A 13951-nucleotide genomic window follows, 5' to 3' on the forward strand; every position below is an offset into this window, starting at 1 on the left:
TACTGCAGTAGTTCGCTATACATGATACATGATATGAAACTTTGATTTTGGAGGAAATATCTGTATATAGAGCCAGAGTTTTATGGACATCACCATCTCTCTCTGCTGAGCAAGGGTAAGTATGCGTTGGAGGCCTTCTACTGTGGGGTTTTGGACATACATAGGGATCTTTTTTCTTGCCCTTTTCAAAATGTTTCCCACAAGCTTTGGATCCAATGTCTGTAAGACATTCTCTACAATTCAAGAGACTAGTGAAAAGGAAAAAATTCAGAATTTTCATTGAAATGAAAATTAAGTTCAATTACACATGCAACATTGGTCAGAGGGCTAAGTACTTTCTTAGCTAGGGAAAGTAGTTTCTACAACTAACTGTTTAGCTACTTAGGGGTGAAGTAAGCAGTGTAGGCTCTAATGTCCACTGCTGGTCTGGACAGACAAAAGCTAACAATATTATTTTCCATTATTCAGTAATGACTTGACCATAACAAAATGGAAGTGAATGTAAATATTTTAATAAAGATGTTCCATTCCAATTTGATTCAATCTGATTAAATTGGATCTGTGTTTCATATGAAATGTATCATTATTAAATGTAAATATAGATCAACACTTACCTTGCAGTAACAATGAATTTGTCAACATTCTTCTCCCCACTGATAATGTGATTTGGACTTGAAACTGTATTTTGCCAGTGTTTCATTTTGGACACCTCATACATTGAGTGACAGAACACCCTAACTTGTCATACTATATGTACATATTTGGTATTGTTGGATTCAGAACAACCCCACCTTTCCAACAAGCCATCATATGTGTTTCTATGATAATCCCTGGTAAAGCAGCTAAAGTAAATGAAAACATTCTGCATAGATATTCATTTTTTACATGTCCGCTTATTTTAGGTGAATGTTTACATGTCTCTATTCATTCCATAGATCAAGATATTCACATCCAGTCTTTTCTAGTAGGTAAAGCAACTTCCTGACTATACACATGCCAAGTTTCAAAGTTCTCAGAGCTTGTGTAATTGATCTGCAGTAGTTTATATGCCTTAACTCTCATATGGACAGGCTATATTTTAGTCCTTTTTTGGTTTTGGGGTGTATAACAATATCTGTTAATTTAACAATCTTAGCAGTAAAATATTTTTAGCCAAGAATCCATTTCATATATGGGAGACCTTAGAGATGAGGAAAAACATTGTTGGGTTTAGTTCTACCTCCGGTAGGGGTATCTCAAAAATGTGGGGCCATTGTCACTAGCCTAAGAGACCCAATTTCACCTAGGGGTGGCGTATTTCTTTAAAGCGATGGTTCGGAGTAATTTTACCCTAGGGTTCTTTGCACCATGACCCCGAGCCAAATACCCTCCCAGAACCTTTTTTCCCTTGGTCGAGCCCTGGTCGAGTAGCGCCGTCAGAAACTAATGACGTTCTGCAGTCATGATGGAACCAACTTTTATCTCGTAAATTACCCCACTAATAATGCCCTGAATGCTACGAAACTTCTGCAGTAGTACAACTACGACATTTAGTCCAATAACGAGGCATTAGAAAGTTTGTAAAAGCACCAGGAGTTTATTTAAATAAGACCTGATTATCTGCTACTATACCGCTGCGTCAACGTTTCTTCCGTGATTTGGGAAAAGCCTGTAAAAGTCCTTACAGGAAGCGATTACATCAACGTTTTTTGGTATATCCCGTTTTAAATATTTTTTTTCCGAAGTGTTTACAACTTAATAATAACTAATAATTGTTGCAAACTGAACTACGAACAAAATATTAGTGCATTCCTGGATCTACATCCTTATGCATGCTTCCTGCCAGGAGTTTTACAGGCTTTTCCCAAATCACGGAAGAAACGTCGATGCAGCGGTATAGTAGCAGATAATCAGGCAAGTCTTAAACTCCTGGTGCACTTACAAACTTTGTAATGTCTCGTTATTGGACTAAAGGTCGTAGTACAAAATTCAAAACAAGTATTATAAACAAACCAAAAAAAACTATCAATGTCATATGAGTAAGATCTTTAACCTTCTAACACTGTTCCGGTCAAAAATGACCAATTTACACATTCCCTGTACCATAAATATGGCATTTTTCATCAGATTGCCTCAAGATCTTATGATATCCTTCACAAAAGGCTTTTGAACACATAGAATTTATTTTGACTACTTTCTTTGAATTTTGAGTGATTTATTCAACGTAGAAACACTTTTTTTGTTTACGGTCAAAAATGACTGCCATAGGAAATGAATGGGAAAGAGTATAATTTTCATCCAGGAGATAAAAGACATCTCCTTACACACACTCCTACAACTTACCACCAATGTTCCCACACACATGCATGCATGCACACACAGAAGCACACACACCCACACACACACCCACAAACAGACACACATACAGTACACACACGTACACCCACTCACAGACACACACACACACACACACACACACACACACAGTACATGTTGTCAGTTCATGTTGTCATGTTGCCACTTGTACGTGTGAACCACCAATGTTTGCACACATAGGCATTCACACACATACAGAAACACACCCACCCACACACACACAAACAGACACACACACACATGTACACCCACTCACTCACACACACACACACACAGTACATGTTGTCAGTTCATGTTGTCATGTTGCCACCTGTGCATGTGAACCACACATGTTCGCACACACAGGCATGCACGCACACACAGAAACACCCCCCCCCCACACACACACACACACACAAACAGACACATACACACACATGTACACACACACACACACACACAGTTCATATTGTCATGTTGCCACATGTGCAGGAAAACGACCAATGTTTGCACACACATGCATGTACACACACGGAAACACTCACACCCACCCACACATATACACACACACACACACACACACACACATGTACACCCACTCACTCACACACACACACACACAGTACATGTTGTCAGTTCATGTTGTCATGTTGCCACCCGTGCATGTGAACCACACATGTTCGCACACACAGGCATGCACGCACACACAGAAACACCCCCCCCCCCCACACACACACACACACACACACAAACAGACACATACACACACATGTACACACACACACACACACACAGTTTATATTGTCATGTTGCCACATGTGCAGGAAAACGACCAATGTTTGCACACACATGCATGTACACACACGGACACACTTACACCCACCCACACATACACACACATACACACACACACACACACATTTACACCCACTCTCTCACTCACACACACACACACAGTTCATGTTGTCAGTTCATGTTGTCATGCACTGTGCATGTGAACCACCAGTGTTCGCACACATTCACGCACATACAGAAATACACACACCCACACACACAAACACATATGATGTAGATGTTAATGTTCTCATAAGGGTCTGTTTACAATAATGTTCTATTAAATAATACTTTTTGTCATGGTATTGGTATTTAAGAGCAGTTAAAACTGTCCGGTCAAATTTGACCGCGAACAGTACATTAAGGGGGGTTGCAACGAACAGTGTTTAAAGGTTAAAAAAACAACAACATATAATTGACTGACATTGTGACTAATCAGACGATGAAAAGGTATGATTTGATACAGTATATTTGAGTCTGTTAGCACCCTGGATAGTTCCAACACTTCAGCACCCTGGCTGGTTCCTCCCCTCTCTGCTATCAAAAGGCAAATGTTTCCTACACAACCTCATGGTACGATTATGGGCTCATGTTTCATCTACTCATGTGCTTTGTGGAGAGCAATAATATTTCATTCATCATTTTTTTCATGTGTTGTCATGCATTGGGTTTAGTTGGATTTACAAGACTTGCTATAAAATTTGTATGTTAGGGTTGTTAAATAACTGCATGATAAGTGTGAGGTGGGTATGTTAGGGTTGTTAAATAAGTGCATATTAAAGGAGAATTCCGGTGTGATTTTGACCTAAAGTGTGTTGAAACATGATACCGAGTGTGAACATATGTCTCATAGCTCACCTCGGCTTGTCCCCTGCACTCAGAAATCTGGCGCTAGTTAGCCAATGCTACCAACAGTGTTTCGTTGCGGTGCCTCGGGCATCGGCCTAGCCTTGCAAATAAATCACTGTTTTACACCATTTACGAGGCTCAAAGTAGCTCCGTACTTCATTGGTAGACGAGACATGGAGAAAGCACTGGTAGTTTATTTACAAGACAAATTTTACCGTTCGACGCAATCTTGAATTTAGTCACGATAAGTCGAGCGACGAGTACGAACTAACAGGTATGATAAGGGATCAGATTCCAAAAATAATTCCGTGGAAATGCATGGATTCAGTTCAGCAACTGAATCCATGCATTTCCACTGAATTATTTTTGGAATCTGATCCCTTATCATACCTGTCTGTAGAAGTGAATGTGGCATCTGGCTTAATATTCTGCTCAAGGTGTTGTTGTGGCAGGTGAAATTTCACGGGGAAACTACAATGATTGGTCAAATTTGCGAAAAAGTTTTGGTGTTTGGACAAAATTGCGAGGTCGCCCAGAATTTGCGGACATTGCTGAATTTGCATTAATTGCTGTGATCGCAGCATCGCAAATTCCTGGAGGGACTGTACATTACATCTCGTCTAGACTACTGCAACTCCCTATTCATTGGCCTCCCTACCAAATCACTTCAAAGACTACAATATATTCAGAACTCCGCAGCTAGACTACTCACTCATACCAAGAGATCTGCTCACATCACCCCTATTCTTTTTCAGCTTCAATGGTTACCAGTTCTGTCCCGAATCAAGTTCAGAATTCTACTTCTCACTTTTAAAGCCCTCCATGACCTTGCTCCTCCCTACCTCTGTGACCTTCTGATCACTTACACTCATTCCCGCTCCCTCAGATCATCTAACCAAAATTTCCTCTCTGTCCCCCGCACCAGACTCTCTACCCTAGGTGGCAGGTCTTTCAACGCCATGGCCCCTAAGCTCTGGAATTCCCTCCGTGACTGTCTTTCCTCAAAGCTCATCTCAAGACCTTTCTGTTTAAAAAAAAAACACTATACATGAGCCTGTGGAAGTTAGAAACAAGATACAAAGCCAAATGCATTCTGGCAGAAGGCATACAAACCCAAGTGAACACCTTTGACTATCAGAGACCACACATAGACAGGGAAGGGAAGTGGTCAGGCTAGTCTCAGAATAAAAACACTTTTCTCCCGAAATAACTCTGCTGCAAATACTTAAAAGAACAACTCTACAACTAAATAAAAGTGGCATAGAAATCCAATTGTGTATGGTTATTTTGACTGATTGTTTTGCTCCTGATATGCTGTGCACCATATGAAACAAAAACACCATATGGACATATTAACAAACCTGATTTTCACCAGAGGGGTTTTTTCAATTACAGAAATATTCTGTATCTTACCGGTAATTACAGAAATGTCCTACATCATATAATGGCACAGTCTATTAAGAATATTGGCTACTAAAATTTGCTAATGGCCCTTGAAGGCTCCAAATTAGGGTTAGGGCGTTCTAATGATAATGATGGGTGAACTAGAATGAAAGTGAAACAAATTAAAGAAAACATCTTTGAAAGTACAGTAAGTGGCTAAGCGGTGGGCTGTTTCTCTATAACTCACCAGTGAACTGCCTGAAAACTGATGAGCAAGAGACTAGCAGAAATCCAAATAAATGCCTCCAGTAGGCCAACAATGTTCCACTGGCCTTTTGTTATGTGGTCTTCTGTCCATGTCAGATGTGTGTGCACGCAATCCTTTCTTGGGTGTATGTGACTCCTTATCATTTGCTCGCTAAACATTCACACACACACAATCTTTCAAGCTTTCTTGTGGCCACAGGATAGTTTCTGGTATGCACAAAAAATATTCATTCTGTTGTTACCCCCTTTATATCCCCTGATGGTGATGCTGCTGAATGAGGAGTAAACAATGTACAGGGAAACAATCTCTCACACCAGCGCTACACCGGGTCCACATCTGAAGCGTTCTGTTCGCAAAGCGTAAAAATAGTTTTAGAAGACTGCTCTAATTTATTTTGAGCGTACACGCTATCACGTCTGGCGTAGCCAGTTCCCTTGATTAATTGTTGCAGCAGATGCCACATTTCTCATATACATATTCAGATTTTTATATATTACTTTTATATATTACCCCGTTACTATCCCGGTCACCATTCCCATTTTTGTACCTGTGTCGTCTGTGTTTGCGTCTCCTGTGTCGTCTGTGTCTGCGTCTCCTGTGTCGTCTGTGTCTGCGTCTCCTGTGTCGTCTGTGTCTGCGTTTCCTGTGTCATCTGTGTTCCCTTCTCCTGTGTCTGAGTCTGTCGTGTCCAGCCATCTATCTGTCCTGCCCGTGCCTGCCCTGATGGTTCCTGCTCTGTCCAGAACATTTGTCCTGACCCTGCCTACCAGTCCCTACCTGCCTTTTCCAGCCTGGAGGAGTCTTGCACTTGGGTCCTATCTGCCTACCCTGACACATACTCACACAAAGATATACTCAGGAACAGGAACACACCTAAATAAAAACAGTAACGTCATATGTGGAAGAACCATATTAAATACACAGCTAACATAGTTGAATTCTTCTATCCAACCATAATTCTGACTCTGAAAGACACACAATAAGAAACATTTAGAAACATGAGGATATAAACTAATTATGACTAATTATGTCCAGGCTCTGAGACATGTTTGTCTACATCTCATCTCTTATAATGTCCTACACAGAATGGACAACAGTACAGTAAGTAAGGGATAATGTATAGAACGCCGGTCATTATTGGGAAAATAAGTCCCGGCATTCTATACATTATCCCGCTTATTACACGGCTACTTGCCAAAACCAAATAATAAACTCCCCACGATATGACTTTAGCCTACATAGCCTAGCCCATTTGTTACCGTTCATCGTGGCTCATTCTTTAGAACACAGCTGATCAACCGTCTGCTTTCACTGAATGAAGTTCCAGTCCTTGCGTAGTGATATGAAAGACGTATCAGAAGCACAAAACCCGTTGCCATTGACAGCGGTAATTATATGTTTGCAGCGGTAATTACATGAAAATATTTTACCGTAGAACTTTGGGAAATCCCATTCAAGCCAATGAGCGTTCTACTTGCCTTGTGAAGAGCCGGGTAATAATAGCCCATACTAATTGCCAAAGTGGGCTACGCTCCCTCAGTTGGCACCGTCTGGTCCGCAGACTGTTGTTGTGAAGCCGTACTCACCTGATGTCTATATTTACAGCACACAGGCTGGGTCTGCTGAAGTCAGGTGCAGGTGCTTTTGAGAAGAGTTGGTTTGCCAACCTCATGCAGGGTTATGCCCTAATCACACCAGATCTTTGGCATGTGCGTTCGGTCACTGCTGTGGTGCGGTTGCTTGTGCGTTCTGTCACTGCTGCGGTGCGGTTGCGTGTGCGTTCTGTCACTGCTGCGGTGCGGTTGCGTGTGTGTTCTGTCACTGCTGCGGTGTGGTTGCATGTTTGTAAAACACCAGGAACCTCTCTCATGCAGGGCTGCTGGGGAGCTGCTGCACTATCTCTTTTCATACGACCGCTTCCAACATTTGCCTCTAGCTCTACATCTATTTTCTAGATGACTCGCGGTTGCAATGTGGCTCAAGCCGCACATCTAACGGAGGCAGTGTGAATGCTCTAACCTGTTCTCTTTCAGTCAAATTCACTCGACGTTAACCAATGGGAACCTGTCTTCGGTGACGTCATCGACCTCAACCAGTCTCCAAAAATGAAAATGGACTGGCAATGCAGATGAAATGCACATACCACACAAATGGTGTGAAGGACCCTATAGGCTTTATTTACACAGAGGCTGTCTGATTGGCTGTGGTTACAGAGGTGTAACTTTTTGTGGCCAGCACATGAATTTGGCAAACATTAGTTTGAGCTGCTGTGCTGATTTGAAAGCACTCATTGTAGCTTGTCAGAGCTAAATGCCAACCTGATTTCAGTCAAGATGTACGAAATTTCATCCACAATACAACAAACTGCATAACTGAAGCATACTTTCATAATGTTTATTTATTAGAACATCTTTCATCATGCAACACATGACATCAGCATATCACATTAACACATCAAATTTAAAAAAGCATCAATGTTGAACTTTCTAACATGAAATTCACAGAACCTTTAGTGCACATTCTGCAGGTAGACACTGGTCATCGGTCTGTGTCCACCAAATGTGTTTTTGTGTGCTGCAGCACCTATTTGTAGTACATGTACGTAGCTCAGTACAGACAGTGCTTAACATCTTCAATATAAAATGTTTCTTCCCTACCTGTTCATCTTTTGCAAACACTAACTTACTGATCAATCAAAATGGAGGAGGGATAGGAGATACAATGTCAACACTGTAAGCAAAAAGTGCTTGCAGAAAGTAAGAAAGGGCACTTTAAAATACGGTGCTTGGAGCTGGAAAAAATTCTTGATTGGACACAGACTCTGGATGTGTATGCTGCAGCTGATAGCATCATGCTCTTTCAGTTCAGCTACACAGTATGTACAAATTCAAGCCTATGATGATTGATTTATTATTAATCAAGACAACCCATGATCACCAGTTCTGGAGTGGTCTGAAGTCCTGCCCTGAACATTGTACATAATAATGATCTAAAATATTTGTATTGCATTCTAGAACATCAGCATAATCTATTAATGTTAAAATATGAGATTATAATCTGTGAAAAGTGGAGTGAATTTAGGACCTAGTTGATCTGATATCAGAGTAGGTGCTTTCCTGTGGTGGCGGTCTCTTCTTTCTGCCAGTCTTGCTCCTCCCCTCAGTGAACTGCAGGGCTGCGTAGTTGAGCATCTCTGCATCACAGCCCTAGGAAACACATAGTCACCTGAGTCATCTGAGCAATCACAGCTGCTCCAACATTCACAGCAAACATGTTTTCTCTGAACAGATAGATTTAAACTATTTTGGGCAAACATTCCATCTCAATGGTAACCCTTCGTCCATCTCCCAGCGTGTTTGCGGTGAACTGTATGCAAACATTCTCAGTCTCAACAATCTCAGGGCTTTGTGTTTAATTTCTAAATGTACAACATGAATAAGAATATAACAAGAATAAAGAATAAGACCAATAACTACATTAGCAAAAATTAGACCATAATTTTAACCTAATTAAAACCATAATATTTTCTTTACCTGACTCGTTGACTGTGCCCTCAAAGGCTTGAGGCCCTGAGTGGTGTTCGCTGGTAAAATATTAATAAACGCAAACTGGTCAGTAAACTGAACTCCAGCACACATAAACCACTATTGTTTTCATCGTTTATGTGCAATTAGCATGTTCGGTTACACTTTACTTGATGGTATCTACATAAGAGTGACATGACACTGTCATAAACGTGTCATAAACGTTTATAACATAACGCTTCTGTTACTCGCTTCTGTCAAGTGTCATTCGGTTTCTGTCATGGCAAGTTAGGGTTAGGGTTAGTGTCATTCGGTTTTTGTCATGACAAGTTAGGGTTAGGGTTAGTATTAGGGTTGACAGTATTATGTCACTCTTATGTAGATACCTTCAAGTAAAGTGTTACCGCATGTTCTTACCTTGGCAGTCTTTACATGTTGTTCTTTTACATCTTAAATAAGCCAAGAGGATTAGTGCTGCAATACACAGGACCAATGCAGCCCCCAAACTAACTATGACAGGGTCCACTGGTTCTAAGAGAGAGTTAAGATTTAAGAGATAAAATACCCCCCATGCCTTGTCATGATGTGACAAAATTACTGAATTGCATTGAGAGATTGATATTTCAACAATGTTTTGTTCATTTTTAAAAAGTAAAAGAATAAAGAAAGGTCTAAAAGAATAAACAAAAATAATTAAACTGTAACTATATTTTAAATGTAGTCACAAGGAAAGTATTCATGTTGAAGACATACCTGTTTGTTTTTTATCCAGTTTTGTTCCGTTCCCAAATAGTAGTTGATCATAAGAGACAACAGCACAATAGAAGGTTCCAGAATCTGGTGTTTGTCCCATAGGCAGTCTGTAGACACAACTCTGAGAATTGCTGCAGTTCTTCTCTATGTAAATGCTCATGGGATGGGATCCCCCTGAAGCAGGTCTGAACCAGAACACACTGAGCTCTTTGGTTCTGGTTTCGGTAAATACTGTGCACTCCAGGGTCTTTGGGTCACTGGAGTGAACTGGGCCTACTACTGGAGTTTGGATCACTGCTGTTAAATCCAATCTGTGGTTTCTGTTATCTGCAATCATTTATAAGCCACGTCAAACAAATATTGGGACTGAGTCATATTTCCATGTTATCTGTTAAATGTTAAATAATTTCAAAAACGTTAAGAAGAGGAGGTTTAAGTATGTCTCTGAAACACTTAATGAAACAATTTAATGGAGTATTGACTTTTACAGATTAAAACGATTATTTTGCTCTAATGAAACGCAGAGCATTTGCAACTAATATACATTTACAACAGGAGAAATGAAGATGGATAACACTGAGGAAACTGAACTGGAAAAAAAATACCTGACTTACCTCTCAGTTCTAGAAAGGTTCCATTTCCGAATAATGTATAAAATGAACTTCTGTAGGAAGCACAGAAATAGGATGCCTCGTCCGAGGCAGTAGTGTTTTTTATATTCAGGTGGAACACACCATCCCCTCTCTGCATGCTGTAATCAAGTTCACTAAACCCATTCTGAAACTGACTGTCTGATAACACATGTGCCAGAACCATCACTCGTGGCCTCTCCCCTGGCTTTTGTTTGTACCAGAACATGTACTGACTCCCTTGGGTAAAGTTGCACTGAAGAGTCACCGACTCCCCAAGCTGAGCTGTGATCACTGAGTCAGGCTGATGGATTGTTAGTTCTTCAGCAGCATCTAAAAAAGTAAAATATGTCAAATATTATTAGTCATTATAAAACAAGCAAAATTTATTCAGAACACCTTCCTTTGTGATATAAACTAAAATATTCAATGCAAATGAAGTACATTCAGGGCCAGACATTTTCTTTTGCAGGCATCCTGTTGGCAAGACCTGGTGCTACATGTAGGGCTCAGTTTCTAAAAGATATAAAGTGACTAGGGCTAAAATGTGGTCAGGTCAGAGATGTTGGTAATTCGGCAGAAAGAAAAGGCAATATTCTAGCCTCTGTAACTCTGTGTCAGTACTTTGTACTAACAGTTTTTGATATATATGATTGTTTCCAAAGCATTCCTGTTTTCCAAAGAGGTCAGGCATTTAACTATTGGCCAAAATATTTAGGAACAGTGCCTTCTGAAATCAATGCACTACAATTTTGGGCAAAAACCTAGACTTTACTTGGGAACTATGTATGTTAGGTGGCGGAATAAGTGAGCCATGGAGTACTCACAACACAACAGTCCTAAATGCATTTTGATTTAATGTTATACTGTATGTTGATTTTTTTTCTTGAGAAACTATGGAAAACCTTTAGAAAAGATAAAGAAAATGGTTACTATTTGGTCATTCGGTGGTAAGAAGAGCCACAGAGTATGTAAACTAGATGTACCGCAGAGCGGTACAAAATATGACCGCCGCCCAGTCCAGCACATTTTTTCCACAAAAAGAAATCACGCTGAAAGGCCTATATGATTCTAACTGTCTCACTAAATTGCATTATCCACACTCAATTCTCACTGCTAGACAACAAGTACCAAAACATGATTAGTTCATAGATTTCACATGTAAAATTAATTTTATACAACCCCACCTCCATCTTGCCTGTTCATAATTCTGAGAAATTCTTGATTGTTTGTGTTATGTTTATGTTATGTGTGTGGGTGTGTGTGTGTGTGAGTGTGTGTGGGTGTGTGTGTGTGTGTGTGTGTGCGTGCTTGTGTGTGTGCCTGTGTATGTGCCTGTGCATGCAAGCGTACATATGTCTACTGTGTGAGTATGTGTCATACGTATGATTACTGTGAATGTATGTGTGTGTGTGTGTGTGTATCTGTTTGTGCACATGTGTGCACATGAAATGGGTTAACATGACCCCTGGAGGCAAACATACGGAAAAAATGGTCATCCTAGGCCCTACAGTTCTCAAGATATTCACAGAGAACTGTGTCTGCCCTACCCTCCTTTCGGCCCCCCATGAACGAAAGTACACAAACCTTGGCATGCATTCGGAGGGTGTCATAATGATCCTACACTTTTAATTTTGTGCAGTTTTGACCTTGTCAACCAGAGATATTGTGATGAAAACACCTAATTTTTTGCTTTTTAATTTTTAACTAGGTGGCGCTATACATGAAATAAGTGGTAATGGGATGGGTTGCCATGCCCCCTTAAGACCAACATACATAAAAAAGGTGGACCTCCTAGGCCCTACGGTTCTCGAGATATTCACAGAAAACAGTCTCCGGCCACCTACAGGCCAGTTGGTGTATAGTAACATAAATTAATTTATTGTGTGGCCCCCCATGAACGGAATTCCACAAAATTTGGCGTGCATACAGAGGGTGTCATAATGATCCTACACTTCCAATTTCGTGCAGTTTTGACTATGTTAGGTCACAGATACCTTCAATTACAACACCTCATTTTTACTTTTTTGTGTTTAACTAGGTGGCACTATACATGAAATGAGTGGTTGTGGAATGGGTTGACATGGCTCCTTGAGATCAACATAAAAAAAAAAATGGTCCTCCTAAACCCTACTTTTTTCGAGATATTCACAGAAAACTGTGTCTGCCCTACCCTCCTTTCGGGGGGTCCAGTCCAGCGGGGGGGCTACAGATCAAAACGAAAAACGATGGTTCCATGCTATCCATGTGGGGTTACATGCCCACCAAGTTTCGTATACCCCGGTCTTTCAGTGTCCCGGGACTCATTGACGGAAATTTGGGCATGCGAAAAAATAAATAAATAAATAAATAAATAAATAAAATTCTGACTAAACCTATATGACTGCCGCTTCGCTGCGCGGCGGTCATAATAATGACTGATTTTAAGTTCAGTAAAGGTGCACGTCAGTCACAAAAGCCCTAAGCTGTGCAGTCTCCGAGTGAAGAAGATGGGCATGCAGACCCCCAGTAGCAACTTTAACAAATATTATATAATCTGTTACACACATTCAGATTCAGTTATATTCATGTTAGAATGCATATAGTATACCACACAATTCAATAGTCTTAAATTAACAATTGTTATGAATTTTAGGACCACAACATGAATGTCAAAGCAGTTTTTTGTAAAAATAATAAATACAAATAAATAAAACTGCATGTTAAGTCACTTGTTTTACTTACATAAAATCCCGAAGCCCCGATCATAAAAGCCCAAAACACAATCGAGTGCATGTTGGATATTTGTCTCTTTTCTTCTGTGCGGAGCAAGCTTCTGACTGTGTTGATGTGAACAGTTCAACTGATCTAATGCACTTCCTGCTTATTGCTCTACTGCATGACAATTTTCCATTGCATCACAGGTAGTGTAAATATTCATGAACTCTTTGAGTCACATCATTCATACACAGAATGCAGCTCAAAGTGATTCACATTTGGCACATTTAACACAATAATAGAGAAGAAAATTATAACAACAATAATACATTTTGAGGGTAATGCAGCAAGTTGTTGCAGTAGTATATATATAGGCTTTGCTAACAAATGCTTAGGCCAACAAATGCTTAGGCCTCGTTGATGTGGACTCTAAGGGGTCAGCTTTGGATGTTCTTAGTATTTGTTGTGATTATATGAATTTATATACAGACGTTTAAGGAACACAACGACCAGAAGACTGGTAACCTTAACCCTTAACCCCCTACAAGCACACCATATGGCAACAGTGGCAAGGAAAAGTCCCATATTTCTGGAAGAAACGGGAGCAGAACCTGAGCCTATCTGCTTCTGGCTGGCTGCAGCTCTAATGGCAGTAGTCGAACATAGAATCATTCGAAAAA

At 40.3% G+C, this 13951-nt stretch overlaps 2 protein-coding genes across 2 annotated transcripts in view; both read right to left on the reverse strand.

Annotated features, from left to right (window-relative positions):
• Positions 1-8108: 8108 nt before the first annotated feature.
• LOC143125817 (uncharacterized) lies at positions 8109-10895 on the reverse strand. Its single transcript, XM_076287569.1, has 5 exons — positions 10560-10895; positions 9946-10272; positions 9610-9723; positions 9202-9251; positions 8109-8874 (listed from the first exon to the last, which is right to left on the reverse strand). The coding sequence occupies exons 1-5, from the start codon at positions 10801-10803 to the stop codon at positions 8746-8748; spliced, it is 864 nt and encodes a 287-aa protein (XP_076143684.1). The 5' UTR covers positions 10804-10895; the 3' UTR covers positions 8109-8745.
• LOC143125816 (uncharacterized) overlaps positions 10822-13951 on the reverse strand; it is a 31271-nt gene continuing 28141 nt past the window's right edge. Inside the window, exon 6 of the mRNA XM_076287568.1 lies at positions 10822-10907. Coding sequence (XP_076143683.1) covers positions 10890-10907 — 18 coding nt within the window. The 3' untranslated portion in view covers positions 10822-10889. The remainder of the gene's footprint in view (positions 10908-13951) is intronic.

Source organism: Alosa pseudoharengus, unplaced genomic scaffold, assembly GCF_046254945.1.
Source record: "Alosa pseudoharengus isolate Yale_2024_CS ecotype anadromous, Long Island Sound unplaced genomic scaffold, YU_APseudo_1.1 YU_APseudo_1.1_scf_16, whole genome shotgun sequence".
Lineage (NCBI taxonomy): Eukaryota > Metazoa > Chordata > Actinopteri > Clupeiformes > Clupeidae > Alosa > Alosa pseudoharengus.